The 23,096-nt window shown below is 35.4% G+C and overlaps 1 protein-coding gene across 2 annotated transcripts; it reads right to left on the minus strand.

Moving 5' to 3' along the window:
* Positions 1–227: 227 nt before the first annotated feature.
* Positions 228–20,955, minus strand: LOC148941383 (m7GpppN-mRNA hydrolase NUDT17-like). Of its 2 annotated transcripts, none has more exons than XM_089103896.1 (4): positions 20,743–20,955; positions 12,609–12,804; positions 9,346–9,569; positions 228–762 (listed from the first exon to the last, which is right to left on the minus strand). In XM_089103896.1, the coding sequence occupies exons 1-4, from the start codon at positions 20,953–20,955 to the stop codon at positions 484–486; spliced, it is 912 nt and encodes a 303-aa protein (XP_088960022.1). In that variant the 3' UTR covers positions 228–483. The 2 variants fall into 2 exon arrangements, with proteins under 2 accessions (XP_088960022.1, XP_088960023.1); XM_089103897.1 differs by lacking the exon at positions 20,743–20,955 and adding an exon at positions 16,810–16,887.
* Positions 20,956–23,096: the final 2,141 nt, after the last annotated feature.

Here is a 23,096-nt window from a genome sequence, read left to right on the forward strand (position 1 = left end):
CCTCACTTTGTAAAAGATGATTAGCCTCTTTTCTATTTGTATCCTTTATTGCTTTAGATAGGGCTAATTCATATTGAATATACATGCCTCATTTATTAATATGTAGGCCTATGGGCATGGGCCTTCCCAGCATGTGGAGCTTGGTCAACATGAAGCATTCTAATTTTCGTTTGTGTTTTCCACTTAATGTTTTTAGATTATGTCCCCTTTTGACTTCCTCAAATATATCACTTTCTCAGGTACTTTATTGGTTTTGACGCTTTTTATGCATGCAGAATCATGAATAAAAAGATACGCTAAACAAGAATCACAATAAAGATGCTTATTCTAATGACATTTCACTTTTAACTTTTTTTCCGAAAGTATAGCCTTCCTCCAGCTAATCAGTAAAATCTGAAAAACATTGATCAAATGGATATCAAAACCAGTGACAAAAATTGGAAGAGAACAAAACGAAGCACAAGCATTACCCCTACTCTCATATTACAGTACGCTTTTATGAATTTTCATTTGCTCTAAACATTCTTTGAGGGCATAGCGAGTTCCCCAACTAAGTCGCTCTATAGCTACTTCACTGGCCCCCTCCTTAGGAGCCTTTGTCAGAATCACTTCACCAGAAATTTCACTTTTAAGATGTTCACCAGTTGTAGTAACAGTTATTATGGGAAGATTTTCTTCTAGACTTTCTCTGGATCCTGACACTAAGGCTCTCACATAGTTTGCTGGCAAAGTAAGTGCTGCGTCCACTTCGTTTGGATCCAACTGAAAATATATTTTTTAATGTAAAGTTATAAATAAGATAGAAAAGAAAATATTAAGTGTGACTTACTTTTTAACCAATTTGGCTCATTTTAACCGATTTTGAAACCAAACCAAATCATTTCTTTAGATACAAAACGCATCTGTTTGCCGGACGAGCAGCTTCTTAATGATATCAAATAAAAAAACAAGGTTTTTTTTTAACTGAAAGTACGGAGCGACATTGAAACTAAAAACGAACAAAAATTATTCTGTATATGAAAGGGGCTATCCCCTCCTCAACGCCTCGCTCTTTACGCTAAAGTTTTTTATTGTTAAAAAAAAATTGAGTTATGAGAAAGAGTCACACTTTAGCGTAAAGAGCGTAAAGGCGTTGAGGAGGGGACAGCCCCTTTCATATACAGAATAATTTCTGTTCGTTTTAAGGTTTTAATGTCGCTCCATACCTTCCGTTAAAAAAAAACTTGTTTTTTTTTTAATCTAATTTCAGAACGTGTGTGAATTAACGCTGGTTTTGATTTTGGCTCACCGTACATGAATAATTAAAGCGAAATTTGCATATAAATTTTACTTTTTTTAGTTAAATGGCTTTCTCGAAAGTTTTTTAATTTTTTTTATGAACGTTTTTATTAGTTATAAATATATGTAACTTACAAATTAACTTACATAACGAACTTCTATATTCATATATTTTTAATATGTATATTAGGGGGTTCACCCCCTAGTCAATACCTCACTCTTTATGCTAAAGGTCGAATTTTATTCCAAATCTTTAAAAGTTACCCCTTAATCACAAAGGCCGTTAATTGGAATAAATAGCTCTTATAAAAATATTAAAAACACTTTAGCGTAAAGAGCGGGGTATTGACTAGGGGGCGAACCCAATCATATACGTAATAATTTCTGTTCGTTTTAAGTTTTAATGTTGCTCCTTACTTTCAGTTGAAAAACTTGTTTTTCTTATTTAATTTCTGATCGATTTTTTAAATAATGCTGGGAAATCCGACGCCCCCTTCATAGCAATGTCCCTTACCCCATGGAAAGATCCTCCCACGTAACCCCCGACCCCTCCCGACTACCAGAAAAAATCCCCCTGAAAACGTCTGTATACTTCCCAATAACCAATACTGTATGTAAACATCGGGCAAAGTTCATAACTTGCAGCCCTTCCCCCGGGGACTCTGAGGGATTCAGTCATCCTCAAAGACATAGTTATTATATTTTTCAATCATGCTTAACAAAATAGCTATCTCAAAATTTTGATCGGGTGACTTTGAGAAAAAATGAGCGTGGGAGGGGGCCTAGTTGCCCTACATTATTTGGGCCACTTAAAAAGGGCACTGCAAATTTTAATTTTCGTTCGAATGAGCCCTTCCGCGATATCCTAGGACCACTGGGTCAATACGATCACCCTTGGGGGAAAAAAAACAAACAAAAAACAAATAAACACGCATCCGTGATCTTTCTTCTGGCAAAAAATACAAATTCCACATTTTTGCAGATAGGAGCTTGAAACCTCTACAGTAAGGTTCTCTAATACGCTGAATCTGATGGTGTGATTTTCACTAAGGTTTTATTACTTTTAGGGGGTGTTTCCCCTTTTTTTTCGAAAATAAGGCAAATTTTCTCAGGCACGTAACTTTTGATGGATAGGACTAAACTTGATGAAACTTATATATTTGAAATCAGCACAAAAATCTGATTCTTTTGATGTATCAATACTCCTTTTGATTGGTATCAATATTCCGTTTTTTAGAGTGTCGGTTACTATTAAGCCGGGTCACTCCTTACTTACAGTTCGTTACCATAAACTGTTTGATTTAGAGAAAAAATGTGTTTCGCCAGTGCCCGTCGGTAAAAAAAAAAGGGTAGGATGTTAATTAATTACAGTTTTGTCGATATTTTAGTAAATAAAGAGCTGAATGTTCTTTCATTAGTTAATTCAGTGATTACCTGAATTAACTAACCTGTAGCTTATTACCAGTAGTATGTCTTTTCGTTTGATAATTTTTACATTTACACCCCCCACCCCTTTCCTAATCATTAGTTCAAACTAGGAATAAAAATATTTTGAGTTTGTAGAAACTGTGGTACAAAACGCCACAATTCACCTACTCTACTAAAATATAGATTTCAGTCAATAAAAAGACGAGCCAGTCGGTAAAATCTCAACACAGAACACAATTTGCGCTCTACTGAAAAAAAAAACAAAAAAAAAAACAACAAAGAAATGACCGTGCATTGTCAGTTTAATTGACATATACTGACATTTGTTCCTTAAGGTTTTGATAATTTTTATTTAAAAATAAGAAAGGTGAAAACATTTCAAACTTATTTTGTTTTCAGTAAAGCGCAAATTGTGTTCTTGTCTTGAGAAGGCATGGGGGTTATCAGCCCTACTCATGCTAATTTTTGCTCGTCTTGGGTTTGACCCGGATATTTATTGTAATGTCTGCTCGTTTTGAGTTCCATTTATTTGTTTGATAGTGATTTGTGGTAGTTTTACGCTTGGAAGATCATTTGACTTTTTTTGCTCATTCTTGGCTTAATGGATCTCTTTACGTTTCTTAAAAAACTTGTCTTGTGGAAAAAGTTTTATAAATTAATTTCTGTTCGTTTTTCATTGACTTAGTCTTTTTCGTGAAAAAAAAAATAATATTGCAAATCTTTTCAGTTTTTTTCTATAAGAATCCATGGTATGGGTAGTTATTTGTATGTCGGAGAAACTTTTTCAACAATTTTCAATCCTGACAACAACAGTTTTTTAATTTAATTTTATAGCTTCTGAAGTTGACCTGAAAAATAAAACTTAATATCATTCCCAAGAGATTCTATCTATGCTTTTTAAAACTGGATAAACTTACAATCTTTTTGTTTATTTAAATTTATTAAAGGGGCTGCTTCCCCTACAATCTCTTGTTACTCTTAAACAGGCGATCAGACATTCGCGCTCTGATTGGAGCGCAAGAGAGAGGACTCCCCCCTTCATATATCTAGTAAAACTATTTCAAACAAGTGAAAAAAGTGAAAATATTAAAAAAAAATTATTTAGTAAAGTGCAAATGATGTTCCGGTCTTGAGAAGGTATGGGGGTTGTCAAAGACATAATTTTCAGAACTTTCAACTACGCTGAACAAAATGGCTACCTCAAAATTTTGATTAGATGTGTTTTGGGAATTAATGGGCGTGGGGGGGAGGGAGGCTTGTTGCCCTCGAATCACTTTTGACAAATAAAAAGGGCACTAGTCCTTTCAATTTCCAATCTAATGAGCCTTTTTTGAAGTTTCCACGACAACAAATGACCATCTCAAAATTTCTATCGGATACATTTCAAGAAAATATGAGGTATGTGGGGTGGGGGGGAAGGGTGTTACCCACCCTCTAGTCACGCTGAATCTTAGAAAGGGCACTAGAACTTCTGATTACCAATCTAATGAGCCCCCCTCTGAAGTTTATAAGATCGTCTTTTTTTTATAAACTTTATATGCTCCGGGTTATAACATACAGCCACTGCCCTAAGGACTCTGGGGGGGAGGTTGTCATCCTCAAAGACATAATTTCCAGACCATTCAATTACGTTGAACAAAATGGCCATCTTAAAATTTGATTGGATGTGTTTGGGAAAATGAAGGGTGTGGGAGGAGAGGGGGGGGGGGGATTTTGTTGTCCTCAAAAAACTTTCAACTATCAAAAAGGGCACTGGCCCTTTTAATTTACAATAGAATGAGCTGTTTTCGAAGTTTCTACAACAACCAATGGCCATCTCAAAATTTCTATCAGATGCTTTTTGGGAAAATACAAGATGTGGGGGTATCCACCCTCCGATCACTCTGAATCTTAAAAAAGCTACTAGAACTTCTGATTGCCAATCCAATGAGCCCCCTCCGAAGTTTATACGATCACCCTTTATATAAGTACCTTATATGCCCCCTCGGCATATAAGGGCATATTATGTTGAACAAAATGGCAATTCCAAATTTTGATTAGACGTGTTTGGGGAAAAGGTGGGCGTGGGAGAGGGGCTTTTCACCCTCCAATCACTTTTGACTATTAAAAAGGGCACTGGCCCTTTTAATTTCCAATCCAATGAGCTGTTAAGGAAAGCTTTCAGTTATTGTCTATTCCTGCGACTAATGTGATCGCAAAAAGACTATTTTTGGTGGTAGGCCTGATACTGACTATGATAGTGACGAAGAAGAGAAACGGCCTCAGTCCTCATAGAGTTGATAAATTGATTTTCATCTACAATAACTAGAGCCAGATCCCGCAGTTTTAACATATTTCTGAAGTTTGCCTGAAAGAGTTTTTTTTCGACAGTAGTTTTATATAAAGTAATTTTTGACGAGTAAAAATACAACTAATTTTAATAATTAATTCCGTTAGGAATACACAGCTGTTAGATATTTCAACTATTCTGCAGGGGTTCTGAAATGCCACAGCCATTTCGTTTCTACCAGATTTCTGCTTCTCTTGATGAATAACGAAGAAGACTAGCGTCCAGCCAATAACTCACGAAGTTTCTACCTCATGAATAGGCCCAAATCTGTTGTATACCTAAATTAAAGATGGGATTTAAGAAAGACCGATCAAAAATAAATGTTTCCGATCAACAATGATCGCGTCGGCCTTCCGTTATAGGTGTGACGCCGGGGACTAGTGGTAATTGTAGTAGCAATGGTAGCATACGAATATTCCATTTTTGATCATGTCCCTTATCATTCCTGAAAGTTCCAAATTGATATACCCAGTCATTCATGAGTTACGCCCTTTTGACAATCCGTAAACACATAACGTTTTTTAATTTGGTTAAGTACTCTTCTTAGCGTTCACTGAAAGGCTCACCTGCTTTCCCTTCGTCTTTTTGCAAAATGAAGTTCAAACATGAATACCTTTCTCAGTGACATGCACTATAGTACGCAATGAACGAATAGCCAAACATACAGGCCTTAGCCTGAGGACTTGACATCCCCAAAGACATGATTACTAGACCTTTCAATAATGCTGAACAAAATAGTTCTCTTAAATTTTTGATTGGATGTGTTTTGGGGAATGATAGGATTGTGGGGGGATGCTGGTTGTCCTCCTATCACTTTTGACTCTTAAAAAGGGCACTAGAACTTTCGACTTCGAATCGAATGAACCTCAACCGATCCGAAGTTTATACGACCATCCGTTCCCTAAGAACCTTATATGCCCGAGGCATAACTCACAACCCTTGCACCCCGACTCTGGAGGGTTGTGTCCACCTTGATGGCATTGTTATATGCTCTTTGGACCATTGTGAACAAAATGGCTATATCACAATTTATATTGGATGCGTTTGGGGAAAACAGGTTGCCAGGGAGAGAGGAGCTAGTTGCCCTGCATCAATTTTGACTCTTAAAAAGAAACTGGAACTACAAATTTCCAATCAAATGAGCTTATTTTAAAGTTCAAACAACCACACCTTCCATAGAAAGCTTATATGCCCCTGGGGCATAATTTACAATCCTGGCCCCTACACTCTGGGGGGTTGTGTCAATCCGAAAGGCCTTGCCTTGTGGTATATCAAGGCCTTGCCTTGACTTATCTTGCCTTGTGGTTTTTAAACAAAATATCTGTTTGGCGTTCACTTTCTCGTTGAAGACTCAAAAGCCATTCTAATTCTTTCATTCTACGACATTAAATGATAAAATACGTTTAAAATGTTTAAAAATTTTTAACTTTAATAAATAAAAAAATTATTCAAACTTTAAGGAATAAATATCAGTATACTTATACTAAACTGACAATCCACAGCCGTTTTTTTTCAGTTAAGTGCAAAATATTTTCTGGTGTTGAGAAGATATGGGGGTTGTCAAAGACATAATTTACAGGCCTTTCAACTAATCTGAATAAAATTGCTACCTCAAAATTTTGATTAGGTGTATTTTGAGAATTGATGGGCGTGGAGTACTTACTTACTTGTACTTGTTGCACGTTCAAGCCGCATACAGAATCATCATGGCGCCCAGCAGATGACGACATGTCTCCTTCCGTAGGTTTCGCTCGGGGGTGGCAGGTTCTACCAGTTCCAGCAACTGGCGATCCCACCGACGGCCGCATTTTCGAAATCCTCCGATTGGCTCCAGATCAGACTTAACTGTTGCTAGCCACGTCTTCTTTTGGCCTCCTGCCCTCTTCTTCCAAGCAGGTAGTGGCAGACGTTTGAGGCATTTTTTGCTTATATGGTCATCTGGTCTGCGCATTGTGTGGCCAAACCATCTCAGTCTCCTATGCTTAACAATGTCAGAGACAAAGTGGGCGATCCCCACACCTTCTCCTTACTTCTTCATTCGAGATTCTATCTGAGAGGCAAATACCCAGGATATAGCGCAGGAATTTGTGGTTGAATATATTCAAGCTCAACGCTTCGGCTGCTTTAAGTGACCACGTTTCACATCCATAGAGGAGGACAGAGAGAACCATAGCTTCATACACTTGGAGCTTTGTGCGTACCGATATTTCGCTCCGCTTCCAGAGATATTTCCGTAATTGATGTAACACACTCTAGGCTGAGAGTATGTGGCTCTGTATTTCTTCTGAAGATTCACCGAGAGGGTTTACCATCGATTCGAGGTATTTGAATGACTATACATCCTCGATAGGATTACCATTTAGGGTCACAGGGGTTTCATCCATCCCATCTGTTCGCATGGATTTTGTTTTTGGTAGGCTTATTTGGAGACCAGTTGAAAGTGCCTTGACTGCCACGTCATTTATCATAGCCTGGGCTTTTGAGACGGATTCAGCAAGCATGTCCATATCGTCAGCATAGCCAAGATCTGTGACGGAGAAGGATGGGTTCACTACAACGCCTTTATAATTGTCCAGGACCCTGAGGATCCAATTGATGACGAAGTTGAACAAGGTTGGTGAAAGGACACAGCCTTGACGTACACCTTCCTTGATCAGGACCAGATCTAGAAGATTCCCATTGACTCTTACCCGGGTCTCTGTTTCAGTATAGTAGACCTTGAGCAAATTGATGATTTTCTCAGGCACACTGTCCTCTCCTATTGCCTCCCATATTGCATCACGATAAACCGAATCAAACGCGGTAATGAAGTCTATGAAGATTTGGATCTTCATGGGCGTGGGAGGGGGGCTTGTTGCCCTTCAATCACTTTCGACCAATAAAAAGGGTGCTAACCCTTTGAATTTACAATCGAATGAGCCCTTTTCGAAGTTTCTATGACAACAAATGGCCGTCTCAAAATTACTATCAGATGCATTTCGGGAAAATACGAGGTTTGGGAGGGGGGGTGGATTATCCACCCTTTGATCACTCTCAATCTTAAAAAGGACACTAGAACTTCTGATTACCAATCCAATGAGCCCCCTCCGAAGTTTATAAGATCACCATTTCTATATAAACCTTATATGCCTCCAGGGCATAACTTACAGCCCTTGCCCTGAGGGCTCTGAGAGTTTGTCATCCTCAAAGACAGAATTTCCAGACCTTTCATTGACGTTGAAAAAAATGGCTATCTCAAAATTTTGATTGGATGTGTCTGGGCAAATGGTGGGCATGGGAGGGGGGTTAGCTGCCCTCCAATCACTTTGACTATTAATAAGGGCACTATTCCTTTCAATTTCCAATCGAATGAGACTTTTTCGAGGTTTCTACGACAACAAATGGCCATCTCAAAATTTCTATCAGAGACATTTGGGGAAAATACGAGGTGTGGGGGATGGTATCCACCCTTCCATCACTCTAATCTCAAAAAGGGCAGTAAAACTTCTGATTAAAAATCCAATAAGCCCCTCTGATGTTTATACGATCACCCTTTCTATATAAACCTTACATGCCCCCAGGGCATAAATTTCAACCCTTGCCCTGAGGGCCGTAGGGGGGTTGTCATCCTCAAATACATAATTTCAGGAACTTTCCACTACCTTGAACAAAATGGCTATCTCAAAATTATGATAGGATATGTTTGGAGAAATGGTGGGCGTGTGAAATGGTCCCAGCGAAGGACAGAGAATCAGGAGATTTGTACCTGCACTATGCCGACCATTGATCGGAATCCGAAATGTTTGTTTTTATTATTATTTACTTAACTGCATATCTTGTCCACTTAATATCTTTTTTCTGAAATTACAACAACGCTTAAACAGTAATCGTTTTTGCAGAATCACAAGTTTCGACGCCAAATAGGAAATTTGCTACCTTAGTGGGTCAGAGTGTCCGCCTGTTGGAACAGGAATGGATAATTGCTGCCAGTCAAAGGTAACAGCTACTAAAGGTGCACTATTTAAGGTGCAGTATTTATGTCCAGGGTGTATCAAGTTAGGGTGGTGCCATCCGTCAAAATATCTAAAAACCGAAGGGACAGAAACAAAATCAATGATAAAATAACTCGGGGAATTGGGCTCAAATGGCCCGAGACGGGGTATATTCAAGGGAAGTCGTGTTGCAAGTCAACCCTCTATCCTTCTCTACAGGTTGAGAAAATACTCATTCTGTGGAGCAAGGTCTTGAAGCTATAATTTCCTCGCTGAATGTTGAACATTATCCACAAAAACATTGGAACAAATATTGCATAAGAAAGAAGAATCACTCACTTTGATAGAATCCAAAATATAGTTTGACTTGAGACTGCTATATGCAATCAGATAAATAACTAGATGCTGATGTGTAGGAGGCCCAAATTCTAAAGCAGGAGGGTAAAAGGATTCCCATAGACAAAGTGGTCGTATTTCACAGTTTCTATCAATTTCACGTAAATCGATACCCGCTTCTTCTTTCAACTCTCGCAAGCCAGCTTCTTCCAGGGTCTCGCCCCTTTCTGAAAAAAAAAGAATTTTTTTTTTTGCTTCAGAACAAAAATTTTCTCGTCACACTTCCCACAGCAGTACAAATTAATACTAACAAAAACGGTAATTCTGTAGTAATTATGGCTTTGAAATCATCCACATCTTAGATATCCCAGATAACATTTCTTGATTAAAAAATATTCTCAAATCTGAATAATTCAGCACTGCGAAAATATTCATGATATTTCGTTTTCTTATTTTTCAAGGTTAGGAATCTTAATCTGCAAACTGATTGCATCTCAGTTTTAGATGGAACATTAGGACACCATACTGCTCTTCGACCACCTCCAGTCCGACACAGAACTCATTTATACAAATGCAAAAGAAGCGTGTCTTTTCCACATACACAACAACCTGACATTGCTTTGGAGCAACTCAGATGCTTGTGTTTTTCATATGATGACAGTATGAAAATTGTAAAACTACGGTAATCCCATTTTTCCTGTGTTAATTGACGACATTAAGCAATAAACGCCAAAAACAGAAAATGAAAATTTACAAAAAATTCTGATTTTAAAGTTTAAAAATTTAGCAGTGAGCAAATGGATAGTGACACGTGCTCATTATCTCTTTTCGTAAGCTTTACCATTTAGGGGACACGTCCCCAAAACAGCCCTTTAGCAAAGTTTTACATAATGTGGAGAATCATCTCAAACATATTGCAAAGCAAATCAATCAATCAATTAATATCTTTATTGCCCCCCAAAAAACACACAAGGATTCAATATGGAGTAAATGAAAAGACAAAAGAAAAAGACAACAAAAAACAAAAAAACAAAAGAAAGAAGAACACACTCACAAAGAAGACTATACTACCAAAAATAAATTCAAATATTTCTACTAACACATTGCAGGATGGAGGCTGTTTGTCCTAGCAAGCCTAGAAAATTAGCGATCGCAATGCTGCTCAATCACTGTTAGTGGCTCATTTAACCCGTAGGCTGACACTAGTCTTTTGTTTCTAGCTCATAGGGGTATACACAAGAGAAATTTCGCAAAACGAAACTATACGGATTTAATAGTCTCCTTATCAGTAGCCGTAAGCATATTCAAAATTGAGTCAATACCAGGACATGAGGGATCGCAAAAGCGAGCATACGCTTACTGTAGCAAGCTTTACAACAAACTAGCATACCAAACGCTTTCTAAGTTTCTAACTTAGATGAAAGATAAGGAGAGTCGTTTTGACACTATGCCCCTTGTCGTTTTGACACTATACCCGATTTGAAGACTAAGATACTTAATACAAGCAGATAACTGAACACTCTGATTTTCTAACTGTACGCCTCGCTCTCGAAGCATTAAAATTAAGACTCCCTACTAAGCACAGACAAATTCTCCTCAAAAGACGAAATGGTTCTACTTAAATTCAGCATGTCGTCAGCGTAATTGAGTATGGAAAGGTCCAAACCTGTAAAAATAAAACTATTTCTAACCTTTTTCTGGGGTACAACCAAACTATAATTATACAATGGTGGTATAAACCCTTACATACATACATTACGTTTATACAAATATAGTATAGACCATTTTAAAACCATATAGTATAGAAATTGTAAAAATTGAGAAATTTTTTCTTAAAACTCCTCTAAATTATCTGAACGCGCGGAAATAATTCACCAACAACTAATAAACAAATCCACAGTTTCATACCTGCCTTTCTACCAAAAGTTGGCAAAGGGGGGGGGGACGGAGACGTTGGTGATACAGAAGCAACCCTTTTGTGCTCTGCATTGAATCACGAATTAGCTCGTTTTTGTACTGAGTAGTAGCTCAGCATATTTTTAGACAAAGTTACTATCTGACTTTTCCCAGTGCATACCCCATCAATAAAGTTCTGATTAACGAATTTCTGTTTCAAAAATCTAATTTCATAGACTTTTATCACATCTTCAAGGATTATTGACCATCAGTAAAACGATTGTGCCTATTAGTTCAAAAGTTGATTTTCTTGCAGAGTTTAAATTTTTAAGATCACTACTAAGAGAGAAGATAACCTCAAGTTTCATTGACAATGAGAGAACTATGAAAGTTTATGAGATACACATTATACGATTCCTCAATCAGAAATCCCTTTACAAGTAAATGGCAGCACTTTCAAGTCCAGGGGAAAATGCCACAATATGCTCTTTTCTGGATATCTAAATTTGCTTTTTTATTATCCTAAGAAAATATTTTGATGATGGGACCAACAAATCTTCACATATTTCAACCAGTTTTAAATTTAGTTCAAATCCTATCAGAAACTACTGCTTACCTGCTCAAACAGAGCTTTCCACACAAAAGCCAAAATATGAATTGAAGGAAGAAAAACTTGGAGGAGTCATTTCAGAAACTATCTCCAACATTGACTATGAAAATATCCTTCAGCCCAAATCCTGTAGGCTTTTGCTTAAGAACAAGCGAAAAACATCCTTTTTTTGCGCCAGGCAAGAACCAAATGCACCTTTCCCAATTTAATATTATATTCATTAATCCAACATGAGGTCAATGCATTGTGAGGAATGGAATAGATGTTAAAACCTTGCTGATTTTGCTCAATAAACTGAAATCGGTGGTAAGAAAAAAAAAAAAAAAAAAAAAAAAAAAAAAAAAAGACCAACGCAATGCTCCCACAACAGAACAAGTCAGGTGCACTCCGCCTTCCTGCTACCTATTGACAGAAAAGTGATTTTAAAACAACATAATAATTCCGTGGCCAGTTATAAACTATCAGATATCTCCCAAGAATTGTAGCTGGGAGTTCAATATCACCTCACTCTTTCATTACTTTTGGCTTATCAGTTGTGTTGTGTTCAGTGCTTCCACTATCTCCAAATTTTTGGGGATTTTCCTGAAAATCTTGCAAAAACGGAGCGGCAACAATGCTTGGGCCTAGTAGCGTCATAACTTTAAATCTGATCCTGAGTATAGAGCAAAGCTCTATCCTTGTTCTTTGCTTGCAGCAAAATACTTTTTTCTTGTATAAGTCACTTGAAGACAAAGATAAATAGATAAAACAGCATTATTACCTACATGACCCCCCGGAGGTACCCATATTCCAGGAAAAGTTCTCATATGCCATGCCCTTCTAGTCAAGAGGACGTGATTGTCGGCCGACGTCACAAGAACAGCCACCCCAACTCTAATTCCTTTCTCAACTGATGTTGGTGACGCTTCAAGTCTCATTTCTGGAGTTAGAAACATGGCAGGGCATTCCTTTGCATGCTAAAGAAGATATTTAGATAATAATATAAAAATATTAAAAGACTATAAAAAATACTTCTGGATATGTGGTTAACTTTTGAGTACACCATTTATATAGTTTTAAGCATGGATTAGAAACAGCAAATGAGCAATAGTTGACTGTCACATAAGAAGCATGTCTTATACCAAAATAAATTAAGTAATGTGACTGTGCAAAGTCTTGTGACAGTTATCTAAAAACTTACTTTAACTTAGAATCAGCAATTATACTGAAATCAAGACATTGGAATTAAATCAGGATTTTAAATGGAATTGAAAACTTTTTGGCCTTGTCCCCTCTCTAGCAAGAACATTCTAATTTCCTTTCCATTGCATAAAATAAATACAATGAAATAAAACAAGATTTCCCATCATTTGTATGGCTAATAATATTAATTAGACCTAGTATGCATTTCTGGGGCATGATCAAAGAGTTCGTGGTAACAAACTGTAAGGAGCGACCCTGCTCAATAATAATCAAAACTCTAAAAATCGGAATTTTGATACCAGTAGATATGTCAAAAGAATTGGCTTATTATGTTGATTTCAGACACATAAGTTTCATTAAGTTTAGTTTTACCAATCAAATGCTACAAGCCTGAGAAAATTTGTCTGATTTTCAAAAAGAGCAAGAAAGACTCATAGAATTTAATGAAAATTACACCATCAGATTCAACATATCAAAGAAAGCTACTGTAGAGGTTTCAAGCTTCTATCTGCAAAAATGTGGAATTTTGTAATTTTTGATAGAAGAAGGATCATAGATGCATGTTTAATTTTTTTTCAGGGATCATTATATTGACCCAGTGGGTCTAGGATGTCAAGAGGGCTCATTCTAACCGAAATGAAAAGTTCTAGTACCCTTTTTAACTGACTAGAAAATTGGAGGGCAACTACGCACCCTCCAATGCCACTTTTTTCCCAAAATCATCCAATCAAAATTTTGAGATAGCTATTTTGTTGAGCATAGTTGAAAGGCCTGATAACTACGTTTTCGGAGATAACATGACCCTCATAGCTTCTGGAGAAAAGTCTTTAAGTTATAAAACTTACCCATTGTTTACATATAGTATTTGTTATTGGGAAGCATGCATGCATTTTTCGGGAGGACATGCGAGGACAAATTTTCTACTGGGGGAATTTTACATGAGGAGAATTTTCCATGGAGAGGAAAGTTTCCAGGGGGTGAACTTTACAGGAGAAATTTTACACTGGGGGAATTTGCCAAAATTCCTATATGAAATTTCTTTACATGCATTCCTTTCTCTTTACTGATTCAATTTTACATGTGGAAATATTAAGGGTAATTGTCTGGGGTAAATTTTCACCAGGATTCAATTTTCCAGAGGATATTTCCATGGGGAGGGGCATTTTTCCAGGGAGGTGGAGCCCGATATTCAGGCATTATTTAAAAGCGACCAGAAATCAAATTAAAAAAACAAGTTTTTTCAACTGAAAGTAAGGAGCAGCATTAAAGCTTAAAACAAACAGAAATGATTATGTATATGAGGGGGGTGCCCCCTCCTCAATGCTTCTCTCTTTACTCTAAATTTTAAACTCTCTCCAAGTTATTAAAAAACGACTCTTGAAACACAAGGGTTGTTTAATTAGAATAATAAGTAAATTTTTTTTTAAATGCTGAAAAACTTTAGCATAAAGAGTGAGGTGTTGAGGCGGGGGCAGCCCCCCTCATATATTTAAATTTCTGTTTGTTTTAGGTTTTAATATTGCTCCTTACTTTAGTTGAAAGAAACTTATTTTTTTAATTAATTTTTATATAAAATGGGATAGCAGAGCACTAGCAATCACCCACTTTGTTGAGAAATAAAATACTGAGCATTCTGGTAAAGGAGTCCTGTCATACAGAAGGCTAGGGGAGAGAAGGGCGAAACTACACGGGGCGACTCCGTACGTTTGACCTCTTGTCTAAAGTTTTTGAGCTAATCCATTCAAAAAATTCCCACTAGACACCCTTCATGTAACGCACATTTGGCGGAAGTTTTAAATTTTGGATAAAAGAGACATCCAAGAAAAGAGTTAAGGAAGTTTTTATATGCTTTCTGGAAGTCCTGACACATGTAGTCTTTGTCAAATATTTTCTATGTTATTGTAGCTTTTGGACTGCGACATAGGAGGGTCAGACAAGGTATGTCCTTGCTGTCTGTAGGGCAATTTTCATCCGTATATATCAGGCCGTTATCTACAAAAAAATTAATTTACAAAATGGCATCAACATGGGGTAACTCCGGACACTTTTTTGGGGGCAATTCCAGACACTTTTCATGGTGTCCTGTTTTGCCTCGTACTGACAGAAGTTTTTCGTAACTTAAAAAATGGAACTATATGTAGTTGGAGGCAGAACATTGGTAAAATTGATAGAACTATGTTGTGTTATAGAGGACCTGATGTGATATATTTTTGCCTATCAAAGTTTGTTTTCAGCATTTGCACTTAGACAAAAGTTACCCCTTGCCTTACAGCCTAGCCTATTTAAATACAATTATTCTGCACAACAGTCTTTGTCTTAGATTAAATTTGTCCAAGATTAAGTCTGCCGGTTTCTTAGATATTGTGTTCCAACTTTAAGATCCTGTGTTTAAAACGGATAACACTTTCCATGATTACAACATCAAACTTGCCTATGGCCCTAACTCCTGAAAGCAACAGACCAGATCCAAAAGCAAAACTGAAATTGGGCCCATGCAAAAACTGTAGAAAAGGCAAAACTAGAATTCTGACAGAAACGCAAGAAAAAAGGCACTAGAAGCAGAGACTGAGCTAAGGCTTGCTAAGAAAAAGAAAAAATCACTAAAAAAAAAGTAAAAGGTTTCATTCAATGCTGACGAAACTAGAGACGGCATTTCAGACATAAATATGCCGCTCAACGACAAGTTGGATAATAAGTCTTTACCTTGTGGAAGTATTAGTGAGTTTGAGATTGATGAAAAATTATTTTGTAGAAAATTTGTGCTTGTAAGGTTTATGGTGGGAAAGAAGCAAAACTCTGCTGTTTACTATGTTGGTGAAACTGAAGAAATAAGTGACAGAGCAGCAAAAAGAAACTACCTGTGGAAGTCTGGTAAGAATTTCATCTTCCCTGAATGTCAAGATTGTGCAGAAACTGACTTTCAGTGGTGACTGGTTTCAGTAGGAGGAACTGAGCAAACAACCAAAGCCCTTGTATTTGCCTGTGATTTGGCCAAATTTTCAATAACATAAATGTAATGTTGCATTTAACTTGTATATTATCTGAATTAAATGAAATGTTAGCTGAATCTATTATTACAAGCATTAATTAGCAAATGTCTGGGAATGCCCCATGTATGTCCAAAGTCACCCCCTGGTTGGGGCAACTTTGGACATTTGAAGTGTTTAAACATTTTTGGATCTCTCAAAGAAACGACTCGATGGATGTCATTGAAAAAAATCACCAATAAAATTTAATAACTGAGTTATATATTCATGTAAAAAGGAAATTGGTATCTTTAGAAATTTGCCTTGTAGGGGTTAAAACCCTCAAAATGTACGGTTTCACCCTTTCTCCCCTATATGAAAAAGTATTTTTCTTGTGAATTCAGGCTCTTTTTTGAATCTATCAGTAAGGATATTAAGTTACAACTTGACCTCCAAGAAGAGTGTTTTTTTTGTCTGAGGAGGAGGGGGTAGGTTGACTTAAAATCTTGAATTCGGGGAGGAGAAATATTTTCTTCTTATCCTCTCAAACAAGTGTGTGCTATGGTTTAATGTCTTTTTTTTATTGGTAACACCCAACAGCCTCTTTGGCTAGTTTAACAATAATAGACAAGCTCACATAGTCCAGCGGTCACCAGATATCAAATGGTTTGTGATAATAAACTCTAAGAAAAGAGCAGCTCAGGCTAATAGTAACCAAACTTTTAAAATTAGCTTTGATAAAAATATACATAAAAAAATCGGCTTTTTACTCTGATTGTTAATGTTTAAAATTCACTCAGTTCAGTTACTTACAAAAGTTAAAAGTCCAAGAAAATATGTCCTAACCGTGAGTCGGGATGTCTCTTGCCTCTTCATATTTTACAAAAGACATGAAAGTTCTTGAAGATGTGCAGAGACATGCCAACAAAGTGATATCTGACATGTGGGAGCTTTCCTACCCTGCAAGACTATCAAAGCTGAATCTCCCTACATTTGTTTACAGGAGAAACAGAGATGTCATTTTAGCCTATAAGTTAATGAGGGCTAATACTCTCCCTGCATTATTCCCTACTGTTGGTCCCAACTCAAGAGCTAGAGGTGATCACCTTTAACTTGTCAAGTAGTCTACCATATCTAGAGTCTGCACTCAATTCTTTTCATCACAAATTGTCAACAGTTAGAACAAAAAATCTAATGAAATAGTTACTGCGGAATCCTTTGATGTTTTCAAATGTATGCTGGATGCTAAGTGGTCCTGCAGAGAGTTTAAACTGAATTGTGATGCTACTGACCATGAAACAGCACTTGGTCACTAAAGAACTATGAATACAACTCAAGTTATCATTTGGAGGCTGAAGCTCTACACAGAGTAATCCTTAGATTGCTCCTAGCTGCAATTCAAGGCAATTTAAGGTAAAATCTGCCTAAATTTTCAAAAAAAGGTAAAATAGCCCCAAGAGGGGAAAATATAGATGAAAATGCAATTTCTACAAAGATGCAGAATTTTGTGTTTTTTGTAATTATGAATAATACAATCCTTTGACTCTATAATAGACCTGCAGGAGCAGGGTTTTCCTGTTGATGTGTACCCCCTGGACTGAGCTAAGGCCTTTGATAAAAAATCTCATTCTTACCTGATGATTAATTAAAAAAAAAACTTTTTCCACAAAATAAGTTTTCAAAGAAAAGTAAAGAACTCCATTTAACAAAAAATGAGCAAAAATAAAATCAAATAACTTACCAAGCGTGAAATTACCACAAATCAGCATCAATAAATAAATAAAACCCAAAACAAACAGAAATTACAATAAATAACCGAGTCAAACTCAAAACGAGCATAAATTAACATAAGTTGGGCTCAAAACCCCAATGCCTTCCCAAGGCCAGAACATAATTTGCACTTCACTGAAAAAAATATAAATGTTTTTACTTTTCTAAATTTAATAAATCAAATAATATTAATATTTTGATTACTAAATATCAGTATATGTATATTAAACTGACAATGCAAATTGATTTGTATTTTTTTTTAAAGGGCACTAGCCCTTTGAATTTCCGATCAAATGATCCTTTTTGGAAGTTTCTATGACAAAACTTTCTATAAAAACCTTATATGCCGCCAGGGTCCTCCTCAAAACCATAATTTCTATCTGGAAATCCACTATGCTGAACAAAATGGCTATCTCAAAATTTTGATTGGATGTGTTTTGGAAAATGGTGGGTGTGGAAGGGGTGTTAGTTGCCTTCCAATCACTTTTGACTGTTAAAAAGGGCACAAGCCACTCCAATTTCCAATTGAATGAGCCCTTTTCGAAGTTTCTACGACAACTTCTTTGATACAAAGTGCCCTGGTCTAAAGGAAAAAATAATAAATAATACATTGTGCCAACATTGTTCTTATATGCCCCCAGGGCACAACTTAAAACCCTTGCCCTGAGGGTTGTGGCGGAATGTCCTCCTCAAAAACATATTTTCTATCTGGAAATCAACTATGCTGAACAAAATGGCTATTTCAAAATCTTGATTGGATGTGTTTGGGGAAATGGTGGGTGTGGAAGGGGTGTTAGTTGCCTTCCAATCACTTTTCGAAGTTTCTACAACAACTCCTTCAATACAAAGTGCCCTGGTATTTAAACAAAAAAAAAAGAGGATTTTAATAGATTAAAGAGGAATTTTTTTCTTTAATTTTTTAATAGATAAAAAATTAAAGAGGATTTTAATAGATTTTAGGTGGGTGTGGGGGGGGAGGCCAAGACCTAAACAGAGCTTTTTTAGTGCTAACTTCATAAATTTCTATTAGGCATTATTCAGGTAAAAACAGAGGGGGATAATTAGACCATAGCCTCCCTTCATTTGGACAAATATGTTTGAATTAAGCACTCAACACATGTACTGAATAGTTGATAGGTCATTCTTCAAAACACTAGTTTTTGAACATGGAAGCATTGTGATCACACTATCTTTATGAAAAAAGAAATAACATTTTATTATAAAAAAGATACATATCTGCAGAAGTACTTATTTTCAAAGCATCATTAGGCTATTCAAAAGACTTCATTGTAAAGAGTGGCTTGGAGATGGGCAAAGCCTCCATTACACTAGGATTAACCTTCAATGCAATATTGAAACTATTATTAATTAAATAAAATAACAATTATTTTGAAATGAAGAAAGTAACGTTGAAAATAAAACAAACAGTTTTATCCTGTGCATTATGGGGAGGGGCTTTCCCTCCCCTTGGCACAGCGCTCTTTGTAATAGTTTGACTTATTTTAATAGGCAAGGGTTTCAAAAGGAGAATTATATCCCATTGCCATTCCAAATAAACTATCCAATTAATCTGCAGTATTGTTTTTCTTATTTTAGCACCAGGGCATTTATCTAAATTGGAAATTTGTACATTCAGTAGAATTTTCTCTAAAAATAATGATTATATTAAAAAACTGACAAAAATTTTTCCTTTTTTCAAATGTGATTTCTTTCTTGAGAGTCTCTTTTCCCAATTTTCTGCTGACTCGGAGAGAACACCAATAACTGAATCAATAAATTAGAGAAGCTAGTTAAAAACTTCTACACAAGTCTATTGAAGAGTTGCTACAAATGATGATTTCTCCATAAAATTGACAAATTCCTATTTTTGGAAAGTTTATTTTTGGCTCCAAAGATATTGGTTAATTTTTGGATTAAATTTACTCTAACATAGAGTTTCATAGGGTGGGTGAATTTTGGATCTTTAAAATTTGTATATTAAATCCTTGGAATAAAGTATGCATTTGTTTCCTCTCTCTCTTTCTCTCTGTATATATATATATATATATATATATATATATATATATATATATATATATATATATATATATATATATATATATATATATATATATATATATATATATATATATATATATATATATATATATATATATATATATATATATATATATATATATATATATATATATAACACAATATATATATATATATATATATATATATATATATATATATATATATATATATATATATATATATATATATATATATATATATATATATATATATATATATATATATATATATCTAGAGGGCAGTGACCTGTGATGACATTTAAAATCTTTGTTTCATAAAAGTGAACCTTACAAAATAAATCTTCTTAAAAGAAGTATAGGAAAAGTATGTAAATATACACCAAATCATATTATTGAGTTAGGAATAAAGTGAATACACTATTTGATGCCTTTTTTATGGTTGTTATATTTGTAATCAGCATAAAAAAAGGCATCAAATGGTGTATTCACTTTATTTGAAACTCAATAGCCTAATATGATTTGGTATATATTTACCAAAAAGTATTTTCAGATACATGACTTTGCTGAATCCTAATTTGCGAGTTCTCAAAGATCTGCAAATAGACTACATTTCCTACATTTAGAAAAAAACATTGACAGGCTATGGCTTAAATTTTTCTAAAAAATAACAGGAATTGCATTTCCAGATCTAAAACCAGATAAAAAGAAACTTTAAATTAAGGTACAATGTTGTTTTGTCTGTAATAGGCTATAAACTGCCTTAGATTTACCCTTTGTTTTTTTAGCATATTTTCTTCAGAAGTGACCAATTACTAGGCTAGCCTAAATATTTACCCTAGGCTATCAGGAGTTTATGTACTGTGAAATAATTTTCCAATTAATATTCAACAAGCAAACTTTACTTTTATACAGGCAAATAAAATGTAAAACGACTAACTTTTAACTTTAGTAGCCCATGTGTTTTTTCTTTCTTAGAACCCTTTGATAAAATGAGCTCAGACTTAACAGGATTATAAAGTAACCCCACATTTACAAATGCTTCAGTATCATCCTCTTTTAAAACTGACACGATGCATTCACCAAATTTAGTTTTTAAACTTTTATCTGAAATTCTAAGAGAAAGACTGATGTTATGACGTATGGCCTGCATTTTGTATATTTGAATCTGTCTAAGCAAAGATCAACACTGCCAAGCTCTTGGTACTCTTGGCCCAAGAGTACCAATGATCAGAATAGAGCTGCCTCTCAACTAGAAAAAAAAATAGAATCACGTCAAATCCTAAGAGTGTGTTCAGACTTTCGCTCGTTTTTCCTGAGTGCTCATCAGTCGTTTAACTCAACTCCCATCTAATTTAACCTTCATTTCACCACATCATATTAATTCAACCCCTCTTTGACTCAATCCCCATTCTACTCAACTCCAAATACAATTCCACACTCGCAATATGCAAGTTTGAATAAAGGGTAAATTTTCTTTTGTTGACCACGACGAAGATACGTCAAAAAAATAAAATTAGCACCATTAGATTCTTTGTTTTATGTTTTTTCTAAATATTGTGGTTGCTTTTCTGACATTGCACCCCCTCTCTTATGGCCCCAAATATAGCCCTAGGGTATGTAGGAAAACTAAAAGAAAACAATGAAACAACAAAAACCTCTCATTATATTGCTTCCTTTCATTGTCACCATCATTTTCAAATCATTTTTGAATAGTATATTTATCCGAAAATTGCACTGAACACTCTCAACTGACAGGTTTTTACAAAGCTAAGAATACAAGAAAACCAGCGAACAAAAACAATGACGCATCAAAATATGCAAGAAAACGGAAAGCTGCAATATTAGAGCTATAGCTGGGGTCATAAGGGGCGGGGGGGGGTGTATTATCAGAAAAGTGGCCATGATATTTGAAAACTCCATAAAATAAGAAATCGAACGGTATAATTTTTACTTTATCAGCATGTTTTCTTTAGATTTGTTCAACCACAGCAAATTTATTTAATTTGCTTGAGTTGAATGGGAGTTGAGTTAAATTACAAATGAGTTAGACGGGGTCTGAGTTACATGAGGTTGAATTGAATAGTGGTTGAGTTGAATTGGAGTTGAACTAAAAGGGGGTCTTCTTAAATGGATTGAGTTGAACGAAGTTCGAGTGGAAAGAGGGTAAATAGATTGAGTAAACCGGGGATTGTTTTACACGTACACCAGTCGACCTACAGTCACCTTCAAGTGTTTCACCCCCTCTTAGTCACAATCACTATGAAAGTTTTGCCCTTGAACTCTAGTTGATTTTCTGTAGCTCTTCTACTTGAAAACAGTAAAATAGAACCCCATCTAAGTCCCTCTTACAATTTTAAAAATTTGTACAAAAAATTATATTTTTAATAATAATTAAAAATAAAAAAAACTATTGCAGTTAGGGATTAGAAAGCACTCTGTGTAGTTGATTAGTCGTAAACAGAAAATTTTCAAAATTTTTGGCTCACGATGCTTCTAGAACCACATCCGTTTAAAATTTAATTTTACTCATGCTGTATTTCCATAAAGCACCAAAGTATGTCAAGGTAGATAAATTAAAACGAATTTATGAGGAAATCAAATGAATAAAAACATGCAACGATTATCAGAAATTAAACTTGTTGGTTTTACGGCGCGTACATCAAATGCCCAAGAAATGAATCTAGAAACCGCCAAGATAGGCAATGCCATGCAAAAATTCTTTGGTAGCAGTATGCAATAAAAAATCTTGAGGCGAAAAAATCCAGGTACAGTATTTGCAGTTTATACCAATTATGAAAGTGATGAGCATGGTCATTACACTCAGTTTATATTTTTTATTATCATACCCAAACAAAAAGCATGAACACACCAAAAATAAAATCAATCAGTCAAAGGAATTTTGGTAGAAAATTACGTCAATAAACTAGCAGTGCACCTAGAGAAAAAAAATCAATCGTAGAATTTTGTTTGTGCTTTCATTGGCTGATTTCTTTACACTTCGTCCATAGACCCCCAAATTTAGAACAAACCTAGAAAAAAGGGAAAAAATATAAAAGTTTTAATATTTCGATGGACCCTTTGATAAATTAATCAAAGGCTCCATCCTTTGAAGAAACAAAGGATAGTTTTCCTGAGAGAAGTAAAGAGCGAAGTTGAAATTTAAAACGAACAAAAATTATTACTTCACAGTTAATCTAACATATATAAAAAAACTAGTGCGAATAAATCTACTGGTAATATTCCCCTTTGTTTGAAGGATTACCAAAAACAAGCGCTTTACTGAAAACACAA

The sequence above is a fragment of the Artemia sp. Qi Xiang Cuo genome, chromosome 18, assembly GCF_049724085.1.
Source record: "Artemia sp. Qi Xiang Cuo chromosome 18, ASM4972408v1, whole genome shotgun sequence".
Classification (NCBI taxonomy): Eukaryota; Metazoa; Arthropoda; class Branchiopoda; order Anostraca; family Artemiidae; genus Artemia; species Artemia sp. Qi Xiang Cuo.

Coding starts and splice junctions, on each gene's coding strand:
- LOC148941383 (XM_089103896.1), bottom strand. CDS start 20,955: ATGCAGGCCATACGTCATAACATCAGTCTTTCTCTTAGAATTTCAGAT. Junction 12,805..20,742: donor ATGGGCTACTAAAGTTAAAA/GTTAGTCGTTTT, acceptor TATCTTCTTTAG/CATGCAAAGGAATGCCCTGC. Junction 763..9,345: donor ATATTTTGGATTCTATCAAA/GTGAGTGATTCT, acceptor ATATATTTTCAG/TTGGATCCAAACGAAGTGGA.